Source organism: Girardinichthys multiradiatus, chromosome 8, assembly GCF_021462225.1.
Source record: "Girardinichthys multiradiatus isolate DD_20200921_A chromosome 8, DD_fGirMul_XY1, whole genome shotgun sequence".
Taxonomy (NCBI): Eukaryota; Metazoa; Chordata; class Actinopteri; order Cyprinodontiformes; family Goodeidae; genus Girardinichthys; species Girardinichthys multiradiatus.
The window spans coordinates 22,475,467-22,502,914 of NC_061801.1; the positions used below are offsets into that span (position 1 = coordinate 22,475,467).

Below are 27,448 nucleotides of genomic sequence, written 5' to 3' on the forward strand. Positions count from 1 at the left end.
TTATTTTTGAAGAGAAACAATTAACTTGTGTTTTTCCTCTTGGGGTTTTATTCCTTGCAGTTTTTCAATAGTTTGTACCCTTTCCGTTACGTTTCTTTTTTTCCTCCATCAGATCTTTCTCTCACAATGTGAAAGATAAATAATTTAAAAACAGAGAGCTGGTTCTTCCATTCTGAAAGAAATACATCCTCCCATTCCCTGAATTTACGTGTAGAAAGACCATAAAAGGTGCATTTGACTCCCACTGTAATAAAAACGATGTGCTGGTGTTTAAAGTGTGGCGACACAGATTGATACCAACCAGCTAATGCAGCTTTTAACATCAGCCCCACTCCATCCTTTTATTACATCTTCCTGTTATTTATTTTTTACACACCTGAGGCAACCTGCATCCGATGCAAAGGTGACACAACCCGTGGATGGTGTGCATCACACCACCGCCTCCTCTCCCTCCACCCTCTCCACCATTTAGGTCAGCAGTCAACACGCAAACACTACGTCGGTGACTTTCCACCTGGTTGCCCCCTCTGCAGCCGGAATATCGCCACAGCTTTCTTTGAGCGGCTGAATTTGTTCTCCTGTGGCTGGTTTCTGATGGCTGAGTGGACTTCAGGGTGTTGTGAATCATCATGACAGTTTCCAAAGGGTGGATGTGGTGACCCCAATGTCAGTCCAGATAGGGTGGCTCATACAGAAATCTTCAACCAAACTTGAATCCTCTCTGCATTAACTTGGCAAAAATGATCCTCAATTCAGTCTTTTTGCCACCGACCTCCAGTTGAACCGTCTTCCTTTCAAGCAATCAATCCACGTTCATGTATGCAAAGTTTCAGTCACTTTCTTCATAACTGCAGCTTCCTGCGTCTCACTTACTCTCTTTCAGCTTTGGTTAAATCCTCCACTCCCGGGTTCTCGCTCTTCTTCCAACTTACACTTGACTTGTCCGCTCCGTGCTGAGTGTCCAGAACAACAGAAGCTGCAGAAGCTCCTGGAATCAGCTGTGTGAGTGTGTGTGGTGGCGTCATGCAGACGAGACTGGCGCTGGCTCAGCCTGCTGAGGCCACACTGTAGCTCCTGGCAGGGGCGCTCATGGGAACTCTTCAACAGTAGAAGAATAGGAGGAAGTGCCTCCCACCTCAACAACACCCCTCCACCAAAAAACACACACACACACACCAACATGCAGGCACTTATGCATACCTCGCCATCCTACAGGCCGAGCGGCTTTGTGTGTCTGCCTCCGATAAGGCTAGTTTGCTTCCTGAGTCCTCACTATGAGGTTGTGAGAGGTGCTACAGTTCTAATGTAGGTGGCATGGCAGAGACACATTTGAATAAAATGGCATCAGTAAAAATGTATATAAAAATGCATATGAAGTAGCTGCTTAGTAGTAGTGTTGATCTCCCAAAAATTGGATTTTTAAGTGATATAGTTTTAGACTGCTTATGACTTTTGTGTCTAACAGATTTTAATGACCTTGTTTCCTAACGAAAACACAATGACACCAGGTTTGCTTAGGGACATATTTTACTCTCACACAAACTTCACACCTCATCTGACTCTTTTCAGCATCGTTCCCACACTCCCCAGCCTGCGTCCAGACATTGTGGTTGTTTGTTATGCTTTCAACTTCCATATTTCCTCTGCTTTTCCTTTCAGCTGTTCCCTCTCACCTCAAACCGCTCTGTACGGAAATTCACGGGGCTGTGAACACTTAAAAGTCCCCCCACCCCCGCCTTCTGGTTATCCAAACATAACTGTTTTTGAAAATCAGTATCTTTTTTTTTTTTTGCGAATAATTAATGCAGTAATAGCAGTGCAGGGGGGGAAAGTCTCTTTAATCACCAAAACTGCAGTGGCCTGTCTCACCCTTAGCAGCCTCATTATTTACCAGCGTGCCACTTTCTCCTTTAATTGCTTGGATGTCTGGCTCGTGGAATGAAACATGGACAGAGAAGTGACAGAGGAGCAATGCTGCACTTGTCTCTATAATGTTAATAAAGTGGCAGAAAACACAATTGTTTTAAGGTCTCTTTATGCCACTGGTAATGGGAGCCTGTCCCTGTTTGCCTTTTCAAAGGGCGAGGGTCAGCCTTCAAGCTTACAAAAACACTTTCTCTCTCTTTCACACCACGCTGTTCACCTCTAAATGGGCAGAAGGACGGATTAGGGCGAGAGAAGAAAACATGTCTTGGGCAGAGGACTGAAAGAACGGTTTTGAAAAGCCTGTCGAGGAGCCAGGCAAGGCCAATCTGGTTTTCAGCAGTGTGGGATCTCTGTCTTACTTTGTGTCTCCCCATCTCACTCTTTCTGACCTGAATAAACTGCTATCAAAGGAGGAGGTCTCTTTCGAACCAGTGAACACACAAGATGGGTGTAAGGCCAAGTTCAGGCTCACAGCTCACTGCACTTTGAATTCAAACAGTAAAAGATTGATTATGCAGTCATAATTACACAAGTTACAACACAGCACAGGCAGATTGTTGAAATACAACTATAAAAATGGAAGATTTAATTTTTGCAAACGTATTTGTAGGAGCAGCAAGAAGACATTGTGAATTAAACAACTGAAGCCTGTTCAATACCTATTCAACTGAAAAGTATTAAACAACATTGATTCTTTGATTACAAGCATCTACAATTTTCAGAATTTAGAGCGGGTTAATAGGAGTAAATAAACAAACATAAGTTACAGTACATTGTGTTTTGTCAATGGAATCAAAGGTAGTCTTGGTCTGCAGTGTTTGCAAAACCCATTTGGATTTTTTCAGTTTCAAGACAAAAAACTATTTTTAAAATTTAAATATTAGTGCACAAAAAGTCATAAAACTAATGTATACTGTTCAAAAAATGTAAAAGGTATATGAAGGCATATTACAGTTTGTCCTATGATAAAAGAACACATATTTAGAGATGGGCCAATTCATCAGCCAGAGATTGAAATCGGCCAATGTGGCCTTAATTGGCTCTAATTGGAGCATTGTTAGGTCAAATTCTGAAAGGTCTGAAATTTTAATTTGGTTATTCATTAAATAAATAGAAACTCAACTCTTTTCCATCTATATAAACATTAATCAACAGAGTGTAATTTGCACTTTGATGTACCTTTTGGGGCTCAATGAAAATTTTTTAAAAACATAGAACAGAATTAGTAAAAATCCCGATACTTCTTAGAAAACTAGAAATTGTTATTGTCCAGGAAAAGCCTGACTTGTGCATTTTTAATTTTAGAGATCACTTTAAGCACTTTTTTAAGAGTATACACTTATTTTTTTACATTTGTATGTCAGTATTTGACACTAACTGACAATAGCCTCATAGATTAAATAACCTGTACATGTCCCAGAAAGTAAAACCATAGAGGCTGAGTCAAGGTTGCACATTTAGCATTGTAAATACTGAAAACAGAATATTTTATAACACTAAAATCAACCAGATATTGAAAATTTGCACAAAGCAAGTTAAACATTCAAAATCTTCTGTTTATTTGTGGTACACTTCACCCTCACTCTTCATCTTTTCCCTAATGGACAGAAGTGTCAAACTCATTTCCACCGGGACAGTTAAGGAGCTAATGCTGGTTGACAAGCAAAGTGATGCTGGGGGACACCATACCCAAGGTGCCACTGTTGTTAATATTGGCAAACATGCAACTTCCTATCCATGACATGAGCAACCTGTAACTCATTCTTTTTGCATGAAACCTCATTTAAATGCTGATATGGAAACTAAAGTAATGGATGAGTAATGTGGAACATTTAAGGGGTCATTTTGATGAAGAGATGATATTCAACATTACTTTTAATCAGCAAAATCTCTAGCACCTGTCAGCATGTAAAAAGCACAGTTTATCCCTCAAACATGGTTTTACCTGCACAATAGTTTGAATACAATGTAAATCTGCACAGCAGTTTATGTGTAAGGCCACCATTAAACACTGAAAAATGTCTGAGTTAGTAAGGAGTGGGCAGCAGATGGTACCATGCAGCTCTTTGTCTAGTCAGGGTTATGGCCATGGGGTGACAGAGACAGAAATGACAGAGAACAGAGAGGGAGAAAAGAGGACAACGAGATGGAGGAGGACACGGCACAGTGAGGGAGGAAAACATTCAGTGGTCTGGAAAGAAACAAGAACAAGGCAACAAAAAACTGGAAGTAAAAAGAGGAGAAAGTCTGAAAGGTTTTCTATTCGCCCCTAATTTAGTCTGTGAATGTGCTCTCTTCTCTCGTCTTTAAATCTCCCCTGAGAATCTCCTTCACAAACTGCTTAATATGTTACTTTGATTCAGCAGGATGGAGGGACAAGGAGGGAGGGCACAGAGAAAGGAAACGACCATTCACAAATACAAATGTGAAAATTTCCACATGAGACTTCAGTGCCTTTCCTCCTAAGTGACTTAACTATAACCTCCACAATGGTGTCCAAAGTCAGTATCAATGGCGAGTATCTTGTATTTTTTTGATAATTTCCTGGATCAGTCAAAAGATTGTTCATTACCAGGCCTCTAGAAGACCTGGTGAGAAACTGAGGAGGTAGTTCAACTGTTTAAAATCGGTTGCGTTGAAGCAGAGACACATCTAAAACCTGCAGGACACCAGCCCTTGAGGATTGTAGTTGGACACCCCTGGTCTACAGTATACAGTAATCTTCAAAACAGTAACAGATAAAGAGTTAAAATCCAAGTATGCAAGACAAGCACAGGTATAGATGTTTCCTTGACATAGGAGCTGATGGTGAACAACAAGTTTCATGTTAATTACCTAAACATACAAAAATTCAGTTTTAGTAGAATCATATTGCAGGTTTGCAGGGAAAGCTAACAGGCTCTTTAAAATGTAGAAGCAATAAATGAATTAGAATCTAATATTTAAAATCTAAGTGGATTAAAGACTTCTGAAGACCTTAAATTAAGATTATGAACCTAAAGTTTTTAAGATCTTACAGAAAACCTGAATATGTGCACATGCTTTGCTTTGATATTTAGTGTCAGAGAAACAAGAAATTGTAATAGCGGAACATTGTGAAATATTAATTTTCAGTTCTGATTGAGCACAATTAGTATTATATAGACAGCAAAAACTAGAGAAGATAAAATATTGCAATTATACAGATCTTATTACATCTTTGTAATTTTGCATAGTTAGGTTATGTAACTATATCTGTTCACTAGCTCTCACAAAGTTTGTATCCCAGACAATACATTAAGCAAACCAAAGGTACTAATAAGCGGAACGGTTTATCCATCTGTGACAGACTAAGGCCCAATCCAGGGTTCACTAAACCTCTCACTAGTGGACTGCTGAAAAAGCATCTAGGTCTCCTGTGACTCTGAGCAGGACTAAGTGGGTTCAGAAAAATAAATGATTAAAATTGGATTTAAATGCTGACCAGACTATGCGTTTCAGAAAAGATGAAAGCCTACATGGTTCACCTACTGTGACTAAAGTGATCAACAGATCAATTAAACATGATATTCTGCAATTTGTCTACTTGGACTGGATATTTAATTCTAAATATGTCAGATGACATTAAATTAATATCTGATTTGAGAAACTATATTTGGTTAACTCTAACAAACTCATCTTGCTGTCAATTCATCTTTTTCATAAAGTATTTATTTAATGTTAATTTATTTTAATCTCACTCTAAATTGCCCTTGGGTGTATGAATGAGTGTGTGCATGGTGGTTTGTGTGTTGCCCTGTGATGGACTGGTGACCTGTCCAGGGTGTACCCTGCCTCTCACCCATAGACTGCTGGAGATAGGCACCAGCTCCCCCGTGACCCACTATGGAATAAGCAGTAGAAAATGACTGACTGACTGACTGACTATTTTAATCTTTAATAATAAATAATAGCTCCTATTTATTTCCTAAAAAGGTCAAGTTTGAGTTAATTTTGCTAGAACGAGAACTGTTTATTTCAGTCGACATGCTTGGTGTTTACACAGTAAATTCTTCATTTACAAAAAGTTTTGAACATGTCTTCAAATAAAAAGTAAAAAAGCACAAAACAAGAACAACCTTAAGTACTAGCGTTGTTGAAAAAACATCAAATATGAAAAGCATAAATGTTTAAAAAAATAAATTAATAAACAGACAAACACTTTGCCACAACCAGCATTTTTGCTTTGGCATGAAAACTTTAATACCAGTTGAAATGTAGTTGCACCACTTAATTTGACTGACAGCGTTTTTATAGTTTTGTCATCTTGACTGTATTATTGATTAATAAATACTAATACTAATACTAATTTTTTATCTCTTCGTTTTTTTAAGAAATAAATCACAATTGTGATTTATGTTTAAAGAAGGTTAAACTGTTTTGAAAAGAGAAGCCACAATTGCTTAATTAGACCTAAAAAATGCTTTTAATATTGTGGATCATAGTATCTTAATAAAAAAAAAAAAAATAGCAGACTTTAAACTATCATTAACTTTCTCATGGTTTAAATCTTACCTAGGAAGAAGACAGCATCTCTGTCTTAATGAAATGGGGGTGCCACAAGGATCAGTTTTGGGTTCACTGTTATTTACAATGTACATAAATTATCTTCTAGAATGTTGTCATGTCAACTGCCAGCTTTATGCACATGACACTGTTATCTATTTGTATGCCAAACTGCAGCTTTGATTGGCCAGCAGCTGACACAGGCTTTAACTAATGTCTCCAATTTATTTTAGTTGTCCCACCTAACTTTAAATCCAAAGCAAGCACTCTCAATTTGTTCCTCAATTACAACAAGGCCAATTGAGAAATGCATAAATAACGAAATTATTCAAGAAGTAAAATAAACTAAATATCCTGGAATAATTTGTTAACTTAAATCAAGTCAAATAAAAAGTGTATGTAAGAACGTCAAATCAAATGGCAACTGTTTTTGCTTCATCAGAAGGGACTTATTACATCAAGCTGCTTTATTATAAATGCATGCAATGATTTTGTCACACCTTTTCTACTGTATCACGTCATGGTTGCAGTCCTATCCCTCTACACTGAAGGCTGTTATCTCATTGTATAATCAGACAATTAAGGTTTTGGACAAAACATAAGATGGCATCATTGTGATATAAACAAATACAAACCTTTTACCTTTGAAAATGTTATAAATTTTAGCATTTTGAATAATGTCATAATTTTTTCTGCTCTCACTGCCAGATGTCGAAGCTCTCTTAGACCTGCCACCTGAGCCTCAGACATTGGGGACTGTATAGTTCCAAAATTCAAAACACCCACTGGACAGTTTTGTTCTCTTTTTAAGGCATCCAAACCCTGTAACTCTCTCCCCACTGACATAAAACTAAAGATGGACATTAACGTCTTTAATAGAGTCCTAAAGCAGTGGTTTAAGTCTGTGGAGAACTGTTCACATGGAAAAATGTAATGAATGTCTTTCTAAATCTGACTTAATACTTTGTTTTTCCATTTTTTTTCTTTGCTTTCTCACTTGTAGTACCTCCTCTGTTAAAATGAAAAAAGCCTCCTATGGACATATTTTGAAAATTAGAATGTCTGCTATAACGTTTAAAAACAATGCATCTGGTTTATGCCAATGGTTTTGCATTGTCCATATCAAATAAATAAATAAGAAAAAAATAAATATATCTCTCTAATTAACCACTTTCTTTTTTACATTAAAACACCTGCTTGTCATTTCTAAGATACATTGCTTGTCTGTAACCACTTTTATAGTTTATATATTTTTACTTAAACTCCTTATAATATATTTTTATATATTTTTACACTCCTTGACCAATCAGTCATTTTAATGAGTTGCACAAGCTTGTCATTTCGAAAAGTCAAATATCTACTTAAACAAAAGTCTTGTAAAAGATTAAGCGTTACCCATAAATGCATGAAATCAAAGTTCTCAATTTAAAATGTCTTTGGGTTTTTATTCTTTTTTAATTTCCTCTTTTGATTAGGTGATATCTGGATTCGAAATCCTCCTGGCAGACATGCTACATTACAAACAAAGGTCCTGAATGGCTCTGACTTGTATTTAGTGTTTTCCAACTCTCTCCAAAACCGTTTTCATTAAAAATATATTACCATATTGACAGTTAAACACAACAAACAAAGTTTTGGTATTCCAAAGCCAGAGTGGAGTTACTTTTTTCTGTGGTTTTACGATGTAAATTTTTCAATTGCTTTTTTCACATCCAAATGACTAGAATCTAATTGTTAAATATAAGATAGCCTCCTCAGAAATCCAGCTGTTTTTATATGTGTTTGTATACTTGTTTATTCTCAAAGTATAAGTAACTCTTCATTTTTCCTCACCCAAAATATGGAGGCACAGTCATACACACAGATCCTAACATGTTCATACTGTTTTCTAAAGTATGATGGAGAAGGATGTTATATAAAATCTTATTTTTTTTAAAAATATAAGTGGAACCACTGCATTGCATGACATGGTGGTCCCAATTTATGCTAAGGCACAAAATCAGTCAAAACTATCCAGGAACATCTGCATGATACATCTAAATATGTGTGGTGCTCATAGCTTGATGTCAGGTTGCCAAATCTGACTAAACTGGTCAAACTCTAGAGCCATGATAAACATTTAAAAGATTAAACAAAATAAGTTGGTCTGAAGCTGCTGCGAGCAGCAGCTCAGTTTCAAGTAAGCCTTTGTTTATGTATTCAGCTGAAGGAACACCAACAACAACAATTTTGTTGGTAACCCAGCTAAGTTCTTGCAGACAGTAACATGTTATTTCAACCATTATTGTGAAATTCATTGTTGAAATTTTCTTCAATTAAAAAACATTCTTTGTGGTATGAGTTATTCTCTTCAAATGGTACTTGTCCAAGTGACACAATTCTTTCTGACAAAGGTAATAGGAGAGGTCAACTGGTGTTTTGACAGACTGACTGTTCACAGGGATGCTTAATCATTGCCCCCTCCTTCCTTTGTTGTAGCTGCATCTAGAGAATATTTCCTTCAAGCATCTGCATGATGGGATTCAGAAACACAAAACATTGTAAGGACATATTATTCCTTTTATGTAACACCTGACTTCTCATCTAACTTTCAACAAAGACAGAGCTTATTTAAATACAGCCACTTTAATGGGGACCTGCATCGTAACTTGTTGATATACAGTACAGACCAAAGGTTTGGACACACCTTCTCATTCAAAGAGTTTTCTTTATTTTCATGACTATGAATATTGTAACTTCACACTGAAGGCATCAAAACTATGAATTAACACATGTGGAATTATATACTGAACAAAAAAGTGTGAAACAACTGAAAATATGTCTTATATTCTAGGTTCTTCAAAGTAGCCACCTTTTGCTTTGATTACTGCTCCACACACTCTTGGCATTGTGTTGATGAACTTCAAGAGGTAGTCACCTGAAATGATTTTCCAACAGTCTTGAAGGAGTTCCCAGAGATGCTTAGCACTTGTTGGCCCTTTTGCCTTCACTCTGCGGTCCAGCTCACCCCAAACGATTGGGTTCAGGTCCAGTGAATGTGGAGGCCAGGTCATCTGGCGCAGCACCCCATCACTCTCCTTCTTGGTCAAATAGCCCTTACACAGTCTGGAGGTGTGTTTGGGGTCATTGTCCTGTTGAAAAATAAATGATGGTCCAACTAAATGCAAACCGGATGGAATAGCATGCCACTGCAAGATGCTGTGGTAGCCATGCTGGTTCAGTATGCCTTCAATTTTGAATAAATCCCCAACAGTGTCACCAGCAAAGCACCCCCACACCATCACATCTCCTCCTCCATGCTTCACGGTGGGAGCCAGGCATGTAGAGTCCATCCGTTCACCTCTTCTGCACCGCACAAAGACACGGTGGTGTTATGATTCTGGCATGTCTGCTCTACCCTGTTTCCCTGGCTGCAATCAGCAGATTATATGCACCTGGTGGCTGCTGCAGTGTAGTGCATTCTGTGGCATGCCATACACCTGTGTCTTCCCTGATATGTACCAACTCTGACAAGCAGACGGTGCCAGATTTTTGAAAGCCATTGTGTGAGTAGATATCCAGTGTTCCTTCCTGTCTGATCATTGTTCTTGACCTTGCCTTGCCTTTTGGATTTATGCCTCTGCCTGCTCCCAGTCGGACTATTTGGATTTTGGTTGTCGACCTTGTTTCCTGCATCTGGTTTATGCCTCTGCCTGCCCCTTGCCTGACGCCACTTGTTCCGATCATTGACCCTATTTCTGTCCTTGGATTATTGAGCCAGCCTAGCCCTCGGATTATTCAGCCAGGAGTCACTTCTTACCTGTGCTGTGGAGATCACTGCCTGCATTCATTTTGAGCTTCAGCCGTCATCCCTTCCCACTGAACGTTCCAAGGTAGCGTTTGTTATATCTCTGCTGGCAGGAAAGGCAAAACAGTGGGGAACTGCTGAATGGCATAACAGGTCTGCATCTTGTGATCTTTATGAAACTTTTTCCAAGGAACTCATTTGAGTTTTTGACCCGGTCATTCCAAGTCATGAGGCCACAAGAGGATTATTGTCCCTCAAACAGGGTGATCAACCTGTCTCGACCTATATAATTGACTTTCATTTGTTGGATGCAGAGAGCCGTTGGAATGAGGCAGCACAAATGGATGCATTCATGAAAGGATTAAACGAAGACATCAAGGATGAGCTAGCGACCCGTGACTATCCTTCTTCCCTGAAACAACTCGAGGATTTGGCTGCTCGCATTGATATTCGGCTGGCAGAGAGAAGAAGGGAGAAGCGCCATGAGAAGGGTCGCTCATCATTAACTCAGGTTTCTGCACACCGGTATGAGAGAAGGAGTCGGTCACCTCTCACTGAGGAAAATGATAATTGTGAGCCCATGCAATTGGGCAGAACCAAGATTACCCCTGAGGAGAAAGATCGTCGGAGAAGATTCAAGCTCTGTTTTTATTGTGAAGAGAAGGGACATTTAGCACTCAGGTGTCCACTAAAAGGACAGGCTCAGCAGAGGAAGGGAGGTCTCTACTGAGCCGAAGTCAACTATCTGCCTCCTCCTTCTTGTTTCCTGCCCATTTTCAAACCTCTTCTTTGTCTCTCCAGGGGGCAGTGTTTATTGATTCAGGAGCAGATACTGAATTCATGGATCAAACATTTGCAAATAAGAACGGCATAAAACTTATTCCGTCAGCGTGCTAGCTTTGGATGGTCACAGCATGAACAATTCACATCTCAGGACGGAGGAGATTACCTTAACAGTTGGAGGTAATCATCAAGAAAAAGTAACTTTCATGATCATTAATTCACCTGAACTTCCTGTAGTCCTAGGGCCCTCCTGGTTGCAGAAACACAACCCTCACATCGACTGGAAGAAAAAAGAAGTTTTGGGTTGGTCTGAGTCATGTTCCGCAGACTGTCTTTTGTCTGCTGCTACGGAGGTCAGTGTGGAGAATGAGGTTGAGGAGACCTATCCGGAGTCTTCTCCAAAACCAGTTGTTCGTCAAGGCAGAGAAGTGTGAGTTCCACATAACTACCACTTCCTTTTTGGGCTTCATCATTTCCCCAGATCAAGTGCTTGTCGACCCCTCCAAGGTTAAGGCCGTATTGGAATGGCCTGTTCCAATTGATCGCAAGCAGCTTCAAAGATTTCTGGGCTTCGCAAACTTTTATAGGAGGTTTATTAGAAATTACAGCCTGGTTGCTACTCCCCTAAACACTCTTACCTCTTCCAAGGTGAAATTTGTGTGGAATAAGGATGCAGAGAAGGCCTTCAATACATTAAAGGAACTCTTCATGTCAGCTCCAGTGTTACGGTCTCCTGACCCAGAGAGACAGTTTATCGTGGAGGTGGATGCCTCAAGCACTGGGGTCGGAGCTGTATTAAGCCAAAGAGGTGCAGATGATCGTGTTCACCCATGTGCCTTTTTCTCAAGGACTCTGTCTCAGGCTGAGCGGAATTACAACGTTGGAGACAGAGAGTTATTGGTTGTCAAGTTGGCGTTGACAGAGTGGAGACATTGGCTGGAGGGGACTAAGTTCATGGTGTGGACTGACCATAAGAACTTGGAGTACCTGAAATAAGCAAAACGGCTATACCCTAGACAGGCTAGGTGGGCTTTGTTTTTTGGTTGTTTTAATTTCTCCCTATCTTACAGGCCAGGGAGTAAAAATGGCAAACCTGACGCCCTATCCTGGATTCAAGACCCTGAAGAATCTCAGTCTGCGGGTGAAAAGGAGTTTATCCTTCCTGAAATCGTCAGGTTGTCTGTGTCCCGAGTGGAGGTGGAAAAGGAGGTCCAGGAAGCCATTAGAGATCTGCCTATCCCACCATCATGTCCACCTGACCGCTGTTTTGTCCCTGAACGCCTTGTGCCTAAGGTACTGGAGTCTTGTCATTGCTCTCGTTTAGTTTGTCATCCAGGAATCAGCAGAACCATTCAGACAGTTCGAACTCAGTTTTGGTGGCCATTGCTGGTCAAGGATGTCAAAGACTTTGTTGCTGAATGCACTCAATGTTGTCGACTCAAGCCTTCTCGTCGCCCCCCTGCGGGGTTGTTGCACCCTTTGCCAATTCCCCCTCGCCCATGGTTACATATTGCGATGGATTTTGTGACAGGTCTACCGGTTTCTAATGGTCACTCTGTACTACTATCCATAATTGACAGATTTTCAAAAATGGTTCATCTGGTGGCCTTGGAGAAGCTTCCATCTGCTAAGGAGATGGGTGAGATATTGACCCGAGAAGTTTTCAGGCTCCATGGAATCCCTAATGACATTGTTTCCGATAGAGGACCCCAATTTGTGTCACGTTTCTGGAAGGAGTTTTGTCTGTTGTTGGGAATTTCTGTTAGTCTTTCCTCAGGGTTTCATCCTCAGTCTGATGGCCAAACCGAGAGAGCCAACCAAGAAGCTGAAACCAAACTTCGTATATTATGTGAGTCTGACCCGACCAAGTGGTCACAAAATTTGCCCTGTGTTGAATACGCCATGAACTCTATGCAATCAAGTGCCACTGGTTTATCCCCATTTCATGTTGTGTTTGGTTTCCAGCCACCCATGTTTTCCGTTCAGGAGAGAAAAGCTAATGTTCCGTCCGCCCAAGCGGCTGCCCTAAGATGCCAAAGAATATGGAGAAAGGCCAGGAGGTCGATGATCAGAATGTCACTGGTTCAGTCAAGAACGGCCAACCGGAGACGTATCCCTGCCCCTAAGTACCAGGTGGGGCAGAAAATTTGGCTCTCCGCCAAGGACCTCCCATTAAGGGTAGAATCCGGGAAATATGCACCCCGATTTGTTGGACCTTTCCCAATCTCCAAGATCATCAACCCTGTCCCTGTATGACTGAGATTACCCAACTCCATGAGAACGGACTTGGATTCCTGCGAGGTTCATCATTGATAAGGACCTAATTCGTGAGTTTCATCGTCTCCATCCTGATCAGCCTCGTAGTCCGTCAGGAGCCGGACCTTAGAGGGGGGGTACTGTTATGATTCTGGCATGTCTGCTCTACCCTGTCTCCCTGGCTGCAATCAGCAGATTATATGCACCTGGTGGCTGCTGCAGTGTAGTGGATTCTGTGGCATGCCATACACCTGTGTCTTCCCTAATATATACCGACTCTGACAAGCAGACGTGCCAGATTTTTGAAAGCCATTGTGTGAGTAGATATCCAGCGTTCCTTCCTGTCTGATCATTGTTCTTGACCTTGCCTTGCCTTTTGGATTTATGCCTCTGGCTGCTCCCTGTTGGACTGTTTGGATTTTGGTTGTCGACCTTGTTTCCTGCATCTGGTTTATGCCTCTGCCTGCCCCTTGCCTGACGCCTCTTGTTCCGATCGTTGACCCTGTTTCTGTCCTTGGATTATTGAGCCAGCCTAGCCCTCGGATTATTCAGCCAGGAGTCACTTCTTACCTGTGCTGTGGAGATCACTGCCTGCCGCCCACTGAGGTTTCCCCTCTGGGTTTCAGGTTCCACTCAAGACAAAAGCAGGTTAGTGGCTTTTCTGATCCCTGCAAAATCTGGAGAGACTACAAGTCACTAATCCCTCTTTCCGCCTCAGTGATTCCTGGAAGCTGTGAGGAGTGTTACCTGTGGGACGTTTTCCTGTGGCTGAATAAACCTTTTAAACTTTCAGTACTGTGTCTGGCTGAATCTTGGGTCTGCCTTTTTCTGATTCATAGCAGGTGGTTGGGACCAAAGATCTCAAACTTGGACTCATCAGACCAAAGCACAGATTTCCACTGGTCTAATGTCCATTCCTTGTGTTCTTTAGCACAAACAAGTCTTCTGCTTGTTGCCTGTCCTTAGCAGTGGTTTCCTAGCAGCTATTTTACCATGAATGCCTGATTCACACAGTCTCCTCTTAACAGTTGTTCTAGAGATGTGTCTGCTGCTAGAACTCTGTGTGGTATTGACCTGTTCTCTAATTTGAGCTGCTGTTAACCTGCGATTTCTGAGGCTGGTGACTCGGATGAACTTATCGTCCGCAGCAGAGGTGACTCTTGGTCTTCCTTTCCTGGGGCGGTCCTTATGTGAGCCAGTGTCTTTGTAGCGCTTGATGGTTTTTGCAACTGCACTTGGGGACACTTTCAAAGTTTTCCCAATTGTTCGGATTGACTGACCTTAATTTCTTAAAGTAATGATTGCCACTCGTTTTTATTTTCTTAGCTGCTTTTTCTTGCCATAATACAAATTCTAACAGTCTATTCAGTAGGACTATCAGCTGTGTACTGTATCCACCTCTTGCACAACACAACTGATGGTCCCAACCCCATTTATAAGGCTTGAAATCCCACTTATTAAACCTGAGAGGGCACACCTGTGAAGTGAAAACCATTTCAGGTGACTACCTCTTGAAGCTCATCAACAGAATGCCAAGAGTGTGTGGAGCAGTTACCAAAGCAAAAGGTGGCTACTTTGAAGAACCTAGAATATAAGACATATTTTCAGTTGTTTCACACTTTTTTGTTCAGTATATAATTCCACATGTGTTAATTCATAGTTTTGATGCCTTCAGTGTGAAGCTACAATATTCATAGTCATGAAAATAAAGAAAACTCTTTGAATGAGAAGGTGTGGCCAAACCTTTGATCTGTACTGTATGTTCAAAGTGCCCTCTCCACACTTGCTGCCACCCTCCCCCCACCCCTGGTTTTATTATTCATTTAATCATTTAATCGTGCTCTGGGTGAAAAAATATTTAAAACATCCAAATTTGACCTAGTAATTTTATTAAAATGATGACTTGCAAACAAGCTTGGTATAAGGGTAGTTTTCTGCTTGTTCACTCCTATTTGGGGTTACCTTAATTTCCCCTGCTTCTGCACACATGCCGAGCAGTGTGCCTTGAGGACCAGGGTTAAAAAACACTGCCTTGAGTTGACTGAATATCAATCCCAAATTCAAGTGATCACATGTCTTCACATTGCGACCTTCAATAAAGAAAATGGTTAGGTAAAAAAATAATAATTGTAAGAAAAAAATAAATAAATTTGATTAAAAGTAGTAAATAAAAAAATTATATACAAAAGAAAATATTTTTCCCCTGTTGGGCCAGCCAATAGATGGAACAACCACTGAACTACACACACAGAACGACAGACTGGTAAAAACCAGAATGCACAGCATTGTTAAGAAAATCTCACAGGTAGGAGGAGTCACTGCTGGAGGCACGCATCCCTGCACATCCTCTTACCCATGTAAGAGGATGCCTTCCCTTGTGCAGCTCTTCCAGAGCTGCACAAGGGAAGGCACGCATGAGCATCTGAATGTCCTGACCTCACTGGCCGTATAAAGTATTACATTGAGGATCCAAAGCTGAGTATTTTGCTTGTGCATCCGACAACTGTATCCCACCAGAAAATAAGACTGGTCGCTTTACCCCTTCTCTCTGAGCTTCTGTAGAAAAAAGAACCTGAGCCTGACATTCCCCAAAAAGAGAGGGTGTCTCTAATCACATTTAGAGGGATCCCAAGGTGTTCCCAGGGTAGACATGATATATATAGTCCTCCCAGGGAGTTCTTGGTCTTCCTTGGGGTCTCCTTGCAGTGGGATGCACCCAGGGGGTGTCCTGATCAGATGCCCTAACCACCTCAACTGACTTGACTCTATACGGAGATGCAGTGGCTCTACATTCAGCTCCCCCCAGATAACGGAGCTCTTCACCGTGTCTCTAAGGCTGAGTCCAGTCATGCTCTGGAGGAAGCTCATTTTGGCCCCTTGTATTTGGGATCTTGTTCTTTCCATCATGATCCATATCTCATGAACAAGGTGAGGGTCTTTCACTAGGCCAATAAAAGTAATAAATAAAGCAATAAAGTATTTTTTTTTAGTTATTCAATGGTGGACTTGCTGGTGTGTGTTGCATCCTTATCTGGTTTCATAACCTAAGTTTAGTTGAGCTTCAGGTGACAGACTGATGGCCGGATATCCCCCTTCCAGTATCTGTGGTAGAGAGCAGAATGCTCCCATCCTTTTTCCCCCTTCTTTAACAGAACATAATGTTGAACCAGTACCTCTGTTTATTTTGTGTCTGCCCTGTTTTCTCTAACTCCCAGCTGGTAGTGGCAAATGGTCAATCACACTGACCCAGGTTCTGTGGGAAATGTCTTCCTGTTTAAAAGTAGCCTTTACTTTCCACTGTCGCAACACTCCCAATCAGGAGGAGGGATTGCTGCACAAATAGTGACTTGATGCAATCTGCTGGGTTTTCTTAAAAAGTAAAGGTTTTATCAAGTGACATAATGAACTCAAATTGACTGCAGTGTTTTATATCTTGAACTGAATTGGAATTTATGTAATTGACCTTAAATCTACTGATATGATTAAATTGAATTGACCATACATTTCTGTATATAAATTACATCTGTTTGTTTTGTAGAGATCCTTGAAATGACTTTTGTTGCTAATCAGCACTACAAAATGAACTGAATTGAACTGAGTCCTGCAATGGACTGGTGACCTGGAGCTACAGGCAGATTCACAAACAGAAGCCAATCAAAACATTGTAAACAGCGTTTAAATTGGTTTAGTTTAATTATTGCCTGGTTACATTTAAAACACAAGAACAGTAAAGACACTGCACTTTAATGGGCATAACATGTCAGATTTGTGTCAGAATAACAGAAGCCATCTCTTATCTTCCTGATGTTTATTATGAAATTGCCTGCCACAGAGTTTAAGTACGGCAACGCACCACTTACAGTTGAGTCACAGCTTAGTATTTTTCCCAGAATCCATAAATGTTATTTTCAACCCAGTTCTTTAACACTGCTGGTCTTTTATTATCACCAGGTGGTGTTAATAAATCTTGTTCTAAAACAGGTTTAGCTCCTGTTTCCAGCTGCTGGTTTGGATGAGAGATCAGCTGATAAGGACATTCACAAGCACCACTGGTTGTTTAAAACAGTGGTAAAGAAAAAAACAAAAACAGTAGTAATGAATTAAAGTGGGGGAATTATAATACGCATTAGCAGAGATACTGGAAAAAAATATTTGTGTGGTTAAACTGTCTTCTTGCACGTAAACCCTTCACAAAAACACAAAATAAAACACAGGGAGGATCAAACAATAAACGCCTGAGACATTTCTAATGCAATATTTATGTGGGTCCGACTTGACTCACCAGTGGTGGAAAAGCAAACTGGATGGATGGATGGATGGATGGATGGATGGATGGATGGATGGATGGATGGATGGATGGATGGATAGATCTGACTTGACTCACCAGTTGTGGAAAAGCAAACTGGATGGATGGATGGATGGATGGATGGATGGATGGATGGATGGATGGATGGACAGATCTGACTTGACTCACCAGTTGTGGAAAAGCAAATGGATGGATGGATCTTTCAGCCTACTTCATGATGTCAGACATGTTCTATTTAAGATGTTCTATTTTATTCTATTTAAGTTATTTCTGTGTTCTACAGGCCTGACTGAATTTGTGGAATATAATTCAGATTTCTAAAAAATGTGGGTAATCAAAGGTATTTCATAATTTAACAAGGGCAAGGTTCTTTTTTGGTAGCTTTCTTTCTTTTAGAAATAAAATCATCATTTTAAGCTGCTTTTTGTATTTACTCAGCTTATCCTTGTCTGATATAATTTTTTTTTTGATGATGGGAATCATTTAACTGTGATACAAAAGCATAAATGTAAGGGAAAATACCTTTTCACAACACTATATGAATACTTGCACCCATGCATTTAGAAAGCCTCTTTGCACATTGGTACATTTCCTTTCATGTTACTGTAAGTACAGTATTCCTTAGCTTACAAATGGCTCATTTGATTTGAGCTGTCTTTGTCATTCACTAAGATTAATGCACAGCATCACTTTTGGCAGTGGTGTGGTAACAGTCTCTTCAGTGATCTTATGCTTTGAAATACTGTGAACACAGAAAACGCAAAGAAGACACAAAATGTAAAGAAAAGGAGAGTGCACAGAAAGAAAACTGATAATTAGGAGAAAGCAACATCTATCTGCACAATTCCAATTTTCTGCTCCACATGCAACTCACGTGGTGCAGGCCTTTTTGACAAACACTCTTAAAAAAAATTACATATTCGTCTATTCGCTGCTTAGAGCTCAGACACGTAATTCAATTAGTTGCTATGGCTGTACAGGACGTGCAATGTGGAATTTGTGCAGTCACTATCTTGCTGAAGGCATGCTTCTGTGTGATGACTTTGTTTGAAACAATCCTAGGTATATCACGGGTCAACTGTTTTGTGTTTTAAATTGACCCATCCATTCATTGTGCACACACATGATTATGCAATAAATAAAAATAAAATGTCATCTAAAAAAAGCAATAAAAAGTTATACATCTCTGTGGAAAAATATTGTACTTTTAGTAAAAAACAACAATACCACTATCAACCTGGTTTATACATATGTCTGGCATTTGCCATTTAAATGATTTGGAAACAGTTCACATGCAACCACACACAGAATAGAGAACTACTGAAGTTTGATACACACAAGGGCATAGAGTGAAGAGAAAAATGCTAAATAGCACTTACTGTTAAGCATTGCATATTTTCAGGGTGGTCAGTCTCAGCGGCAGCATCATGGTTTGACAGCACAGCCTCTGAAATGTAGACAAAGGAATCACGGGCTGAGACAGTACCTTTAGAGCACATTTCTCCTTGTTCCAATGTAAAACAGTTTTCTGGATAATTTAACACTCAAACAACTCTGAGAGTCCATAAAAGTGACTGAAGATTGATAAAAACACAAAATCATTCCCTCAGCTGCTGGGAGCAGCATCTGTGGGGCTGCTACTGCTCAAACTTTACAGGTAAAATTAAGAGAAAAAAACAAACAAACACACCAGGCTAGCAGCATGAAAGAAAATTGTGTGAAGATGTGAGAATCCAACAACTTGCCAAAGGGAGCAATGGAAGAGGGAACAAGTGGGAGGGAGGGTTGAAGCTAGGGAGGGGTAAAAAGGAGAAAAGGAACTCCTCTCTCACTCTATTATGCGTCTGTCACAGAGCTCCCATGAAGTTGCTGTGGTTACAGCGACTCACGCCTCAGTGTCCTTCTAACTATTGCTCATAAAGGCACCATTCAATGTTGGTCCACAATGCAGATCTGCCTCTCTCACTTTCTCCATCTGTGTTTTTTATTTTAGTCTTCTGCTTCCGTCTGTGTACATCTCTCACCTTTTCTTTTGAGGATCGACCTACCTCTATATCACGTTTATCTTTCTGCAACAACCACTGTCTCTCTGTTTGATATGTCAGACCTTCTGTCATCTATAAACTGTTATCTCAATCCTTCCTTAGGCTGTGAAATGTTTTAAATCATGTCAGCTGGGTTCAAATAATTTCTCACAGTGTCCTTCAGTCAAATGTGTGAAACTGTGCTGAAAACATGTGTAAGTAAGTAAGTGCTACATTAATTGTGCTTTTTGAAGACACTTCTCAAAAAATCAGCATTTAACAAACAGCTGCTTTAGCTATTGACAGCCTTATTGTACAAACACTAGCAACTACTTATAGCCTACTTATTGCGGCTATTTTTGCCACTATTAAAGTAACACAAACATTGACCCTCATTGAATACACTCACTACGACAATTAACTCATTCATTAAAAAATCCCACAGCTTTTGAAAAATTGTCTCAGGAGAGTTTTATGCTGATGCCTTTCTAACTTCCTATATTGGGTAGCTGCGCTGCAGTGCTAAATCAAACTTGTAGGCAAACAGAAGTAAGTGGAGATTTGGATTTAGCTGTGTGATTTTTATTTATGCCCTCCTCCAAAACACTGATACTGTTAATAATATTATAAAGAAAAACAATGTTCGTTGCTAGTGCATGTTTAAAATTATATGTATTAAGTTTCTACGTCATTCAGCCACCACAGCCCTAAAGGTCTCTTACTTCCTGTGACAACAAATGTTAGCCCATGTTTTCACTTTCGGTGACATGCTGGGTTAGCAGACTTGGAAATTATGGCTGCTGTCCATTGGAAGGAAGATAACAACCAAACATAGCACTATAGTAGATGATGTTTGTTTCCTGTTTCCTTCCTTTAGCCAAAATTAGTTTTCTATAAGCATCAAACTTATCCACTGAAATAACAGAGGTTATTATTATACTCATGATAACAAAGGCCATCAATTATATCCTCTTTCCCCCTAAGATTACCTATGGTTTAAACAGGATCCAAGTCTAGTTTATTTTTACATTTTCTTTTATACGTGCATCAGATAAGTAGGCCCCTAGAAGACTTTTGAAATACTCTAGTTTGTACCATTTAATTTTTATTTTTTAAAGGTTAATGTTCACACTATACATGGCCTATCTTGACACACTGGATTCCTCTTGGTATCTTGCAAATTCTTTTTGTGTTCACATTAGTAAATGTTGAACATGAACACTATGAAAAAAGAATATGTCAACTTTCAACAGATAGAAAAATCCTCTTATAAGTCATTGTGCATTTAATCAATCTAAACAAAAATCCAAGTAATACAATAAGTCTTTATAGAGATTACTGCAGAAAAGTCCACATTGGTGCGGATGTTATGAACAAAATGGTACATATGCCTCTAACACAGCCAGAATCTTTTGTATGTGTTTAACCATTTAAGAAATCAGTCCGTTTAAATTTAAAAACCCTGATGTTTTTTTATATATGAGATTAAACTTTAGCCATCCAAAATATGTCCAGCTCAGTTAGTGTGCATGCTCAAAAACCTGCAATTTTGATTTTGATTGTTATGTACGTTGTGTTGCGTTTACTGAACATCTATGCTTCATGAATTGAAAAATAACTATCGAAAAAGAACTTTACTATTCTAACAGCCTCTCAGTGCCAACTTCTACAGAATAAAACGACTGACAGTTCACACCAGAAAAAGACAAGAGAAACAGTCACTGAGCTCCTCTCCAGACATTCCTGAGAGACCATTGTTGGATTGGTCTACAAGGCCAATGAAAGAGAGATTAAGTCACACGTTAATCTCAAACCTCCTGGGGATGCACCAAAAGAGAAAAGCTAACCTGGTTGGCTATGAGCCCAGATGAGAAGCCTTTGTCTGACAAAGAAACAAGCGGTAGGGTGAAGATGTGGAGCAGCTTGTAATGAAGACCGAGCATGACTGACATTGGAGAGTGGGAAGGAGAGAGGAATAATACCAGACAGAAACAGTGGACAGTGGGAAAAGTATACACTTGACACGTTCAAGAAGGATAAATGTAGCAGGGAAGAGCAGATGTTTTAAAAAGACAGAAGACACTACAAAAACACAAAAGAGGAGGCAGACAAATTTATTAGAAAGAAAATCAAAAGGTTTCCACACTCTATTGATGTTAAGCCAGATACTCTTAGATCTGCCAGAACATAAATAAAGCCCTTGACTTTGCACAAGTCTCTTGTTATAGTGCCCATTCATCTTACTACAAGTCTCTCTTTTCACCTGCTGTTGCTAACAAGTAAATAAAAAAACAGTGAATGAAAAGAGGCGAATGTCAGGACGGAAAATATGACTTACAATTCTTTTGTAGTTCAACACACAGTTTGCTTTACAAAACATTTAAACTGAACTGCATTTATCCTTAAGGGTTATTCTACTTTTATAGGAAATTGTGAAGCAAATAAGCAAATACAGTAATAGAAAAATACATCTTTGCATAATACCAGCACAGTGTAAAGTTTTAAACCATGCCTTTTTTTTAGTCAGTCAGTCATTTTCTACCACTTATTCCATAGTGGGTCGCAGGGGAGCTGGTGCCTATCTCCAGCAATCTATGGGCAAGAGGCAGGATACACCCTGGACAGGTCGCCAGTCCATCGCAGGGCAACACACAAACAACCATGCACACACTCATTCATACACCTAAGGGCAATTTAGATTGACCAATTAACCTAACAGGCATGTTTTTGGACTGTGGGAGGAAGCTGGAGTACCTGGTGAGAACCCACGCATGCACGGGGAGAACATGCAAACTCCATGCAGAAAGACCCCCGGCCGGGAATCGAACCCAGGACCTTCTTGCTGCAAGGCAACAGTGCTACCAACTGTGCCACTGTGCAGCACGCCTTTTTTTAAATTTTGTTTAAATTGAAAAAGTTGGATTTTAATTTCAGCTTTCACATAGATATTGATCAGTTATTCTCTGGACTTTATAAGAATTTCTTTAGTTTTTGGCTGCTTCTATAATTTATTTTATGTCTAGTTGATGTACCTGGCACACGTTATAGCAATACACGAAACTATGAGCTGACAATGTTTTGGATTTGTTTTGTTTACAATTTTGGGCCTTTATTCAAATCCAATATATTATTTTTCTTTCAACTGTGCACTTTGTTTTGAAAATATAAGTTACATTGAATTGAAACCACTAATAATTAATCTGAACTGAGTAATTATTTAAAATGCCTGAGGATATTGGAAAAAATAATTAAACCATTGTAATAAGGGCACGTAAAACGCTCTGCCTTTGACATTTCCAGCCATAGTGTCTCACCGGTGCAGCATTCGGAGGCGATCTCTGGAGAAATCGAAGCTCACGGGCGGATTTACTTTAACCTCAACACTGGCCATTACGGGAAAAGCTTGACAAAACTGGACATCTGTCTGATATTAGAAGATCAGAAGATTCATAACTTGATCGAAGTCACCATCCAGGCTAAGGTAAAAACCCACAGAGAGTTCCTAAGGAGACGAGTTTCCTCCTTGTTGTTTCAGTCGCCTCAAGCCTCAGCCCGCTATCAACTGTTAGGGGTAAGGGGCCGGATACTAGGTGTTTTATTGCGTCTGAGCTGGCACGTCTCTACCGTATAACAGCTGACAGCCACTATCAAGGATCATCAAAGGACCAAAGAAGGCCTCACCGTTTATTAATTCTGCTCCACTTTCCGAGTGAATCCAAATTGTAATTTTATTCCCACTCAGTCCATAAACTGCTGGTTTGATCTCCATCTACACTCAGCACTCCTACTTATTTTTGGTTATTAATATACCCCCTCTTGTGGGATAGTGAATGCTTAATTAGGTAAAAAGTTGGTTGTTTAATACATTTCCACACAGATAAAGAGACAGTTTTTGTGTTTATTTTGTGTAAAGGTGATTATCTGTTAAAATATGGATGTGTTCCACACTATTTAAAACGGTTGATAACACAGTGTCATTTAGTATGGTTTTGGTTAATAATTATCAATTATCAATGACAATTAAGTAATTGTAATTATTAAGTGCTGTGAGCCCAATAATCACAACAACAGAGTGTATCTCTGAACTCGATTTGTAAGAAATGATTTCTGGTTACAATTTATTTCTTCTGAATTATGATTTTAATTAGAATTTTCGATAAATATTTATAATCAATAATCCGAATTTCTTACATAGTCTAATCATCTTCTGGGAAAAAAAATTAAATTCATTATTTTCATCTCAACCTCAATGTTTTACTGAAAAAAGTTTCTTCTATTGCTATTTTGGCAATAAAAATGACTTTACCATCTCTTTAACCGTTTTGGGTTGCATTGAACCACTAGCATCACCAAATATATTACTGGGACAGAAAGCCTCAATGCATTGTATTTAAATCATTGGCTAACATGTAATGCAGTCCAAGCAGTTAATGGCAATATGCATATTGAGTACAGGGATAATCCAATAACAATAAATTTGCAAAACATTGTGCAGCCATCCTCGCATGAATGTTCATCGTTAACAAGTAAGAAAGTGGGCAATTGTGCGACACACTGACCAATTCTAATAAAATGCAGTTAAAATACCATTTTCCTCAGAGTTTGGAGAGTGCTTCAGGGTGTAAACATTAGAATCAGATGTTCCGGTTTTACAATACCAGGTTATAATCCTGATTAGAGCATCTGTATTTTTCTTTTCAGAAAAATGTGGTGAAGGTGGTGGTAGATTTAAAACATGTTAGTTACATTATTGCACAAAGTTTGTAGTGGCTTTGCATAAGTTAAAGAGTAAAGGCTGTCAAGATGTGGTTTTTGGATTGGGCCCCTGGATGCAGACAGAGAGGAAGCAGCACAGTGAGTAGAAGGGTTTTAATAAATAAAAAGTGAAGTGGCAGAAGCAGGCAGGAAAGGAAACAGTCGAGGAAATGGACAGACTTGAAATGGTAACAGTTTTCCTTCATGAGGAGTTAAAGAAACTGACCAGTGTAAAAACAAGGAAGCTGATTAGCAAACGCTGGTGGGATAAATGATGGTTAATTGCAGTGGCAGAGAGTGAAACCAAAAGATGACTGGAACTAAAAAGAAATACAAGGACACAATCTAACCAAAGAAATTGTCCTACAGATATAACAGAACTAAAATAGGATATGACAGAACTAAAATACACCATCAACAGAATAATCAATAAACTAAAACATAAAAGGGTGAACCTATAATGCACCACCTGGATATCATAAACAACAATCATAGGCAAGACCCAAAACAAAACTGAAACATCTACAAATCATGACAAAAGGCACTGTAAAAGAATCATTGGTTACACAGTGGGCTACACAAGAGGAGCGAGTCAAGTGATTCACTAAGCATCAGCGAACAAAATACACATAAACAGCACTGCAGTGTAAACACAGATATCAAACAGCACAGGATAGATTGAAGATTTGGGGTAATTTGGTTCAGCTGTGATAAAAAGGTTCAAGGTAGTTCAGTTGTTTGTTAATTGTCTTTTGTAACAAACTAAGCTTGAAATGTCTTAGAAAATTTTCAAGCTGAAATATTTTGTCAAATCCTGTAAAGCAGCCTAAATGCTGGATAGCACAGCTCTTCGGTGCTTCATTATGGCAGTTTTTTTTTTTTTTTTTTTTTACTTTTCTGGTGATTTCACTAATGCTTTGCATTTTCAAATAGGACTTATTTGGCATCCCTCTGTGCATCATCCTTGAAAGACTGGCTTACCTACGAGACATTTTTTAACATTAGTCTTTTTTGGGCCTCTCTTTCAATAATGACATCCTCTTTGAACGTTATACTTCACAGAGATCTCATGCTGAATTAGTTCTTTATTCCAACTCAACAATTCAACCCTTTATAATAATTCAACCCTTTAGTAATAGTGAAACCTTTGGCTAATATTATGAAGGGAACCATATCTAAAATAAACTTTACATACATTTTTTTCTGATGCCCTAAGACAGCTTGTGAATTTTGCTCAGACTTCTGGAAAACATGAATTTAATGTTGAAAATAAGATTTATAACAATGTTTTAACAGAGTACTGTAGCCTTGTAACATTGGGTATATTAAATTACTCTACAAAACTCATTATAACACGTGCATTTAGGGTAATTCAAAGCTTTGCTATGAAACTGACTGAATCTTATACTTTTGAATTTTCTGTTAATTTAACTGTGAAATAGTGTAGCATTTGAAATTCTGTATTCTAATAAAAGCTCTTAATAAATTTGTTAAAAATAAAACCCTTTCAGTGAAGTATGATGTGATACATCAGCCATTTATTTCATCAGCTTGTCTTTTTTGTTTTAGTAAAATAATACTGTGATTATGTCCTGATTTACTGAATAATTGATGCCACTATTGTACTGTTACCCAGAAGTAAAGAATTAAACATTAAACAGACTCATCATCATTTTTTTATTTAGTTTTCCAAACAGGCTTTCATAAAGACAGAGAAAAATAACAGAAAATATGGTTTAATGTTATTCCTATAACACAGAATAACAAAAAAAGGCATCAAACTGAATATAAATTAAATCATGTCTATAATTCAGTTAAATTAAGGCATATTGCAAACAGCAACATTCAAACTTTTGTTGTTTTTAAAAGGTTAATGGAGTTTCATTGTTTAATCCTGGAGTCATATGAAATGCGTTTGCTTAAGTTCTATAAGTGTTACACTCCAAACACCATATACATTTTAAATGAGCCAGAAGAAGTTCAAGTTTATTATGTATAATATTTCTCAAAGCCAACTGCAGCATTTACTGTACATAAAGTAGAGAAGGCAACAGCAAAGTAGAAAGGACAATTTCAACAGAGAAAATCTGACAATAAACGTAACTCTTATACTCTATTTAAAGCCAACAAGTTGGAGCCTGTTTGATGTGTAGTAGCAGTTTGTTCCACATTTTAGGGGCTACAACGCCAAAGGCTCAATCGCCTCTGTAGACCAGCCTAGACCTTGGTACAGCTAAAAGCAAGTTGCTCCTTAGAGCTAAGCGATGTGGAGGGTACTTAAGGCTGCAGGATGTCAAACAGATAACCAGAAGCATGTATGTTCACTGCTTTATAGGTAAACAACACAAATCCTTATAAACACCTCTTAAAACAAAACAAGGAGAACATTTTTTGGGCCCTGATTTTGCCGCTATCTAAAATAAGCTCTAATATATAATCATACCCTGCTTAATATTTATCAGATTATTCTCTAAACATTAAAATGGCTCTGTAAAGGCATACTCAAGAACATCTGATAGTGTGCAGGTTGTCTGATATCTAGTTTTTAAGAATAGACCTGTTGAGTGCGGTAGATTACGGCTTGGTGTTCTTGTGAAGTGAGTGTGCTGGACATAAGTCCCATTATTTCCCATCAGATTGGTATCTACGGAATCTGAACATCTCAGACATTTTTTTGGATTGTTAAGCCGTCCCCTTAGCAGCTTTTGGTGATCTTCCTGACATCCTGCTGAGAGATGGCGGTTGATTCTTTGAGGAGTTTTGATTTCCTGTGTGTGTGTGTGTGTGTGTGTGTGTGTGTGTGTGTGTGTGCGTGCGTGTGTGTGTGTGTGTGTGTGTGTGTGTGTGTGTGTGTGTGTGTGTGTGTGTGTGTGTGTGTGTGTGTGTGTGTGTGTGTGTGTGTGGGAGGGATGGGGGTGGGACAGAGTAACAAGACTGCATGAGCATCAAAGCAAAACTTTGGGTCAATTAACTCTTACAAACTTTGATATATTATGACTTCTGAACAAACCATAACAACTAATTTTAGGTTGAAAGGGAAAAATAAAAATTAGACCCCAGTAAGCTCCATAAAGCTTCAACTTTTCA

General features: G+C 39.1%; 1 protein-coding gene across 3 annotated transcripts in view; it reads right to left on the reverse strand.

Moving 5' to 3' along the window:
- The window catches only part of rgs3a (regulator of G protein signaling 3a), a 161,174-nt gene that overhangs the window by 121,457 nt on the left and 12,269 nt on the right, over positions 1–27,448 (reverse strand). Inside the window, exons 1-2 of one of the 3 annotated variants that reach the window (XM_047372374.1) lie at positions 19,273–19,343; positions 18,962–19,029 (exon numbers count right to left, since the gene is read on the reverse strand). In XM_047372374.1, coding sequence (XP_047228330.1) covers positions 18,962–18,976 — 15 coding nt within the window. In that variant the 5' untranslated portion in view covers positions 18,977–19,029; positions 19,273–19,343. Of the gene's footprint in view, positions 1–376; positions 1,060–18,961; positions 19,030–19,272; positions 19,344–27,448 lie in introns of those variants that run through there. The other 2 variants (XM_047372373.1, XM_047372372.1) reach the window with 2 other exon arrangements.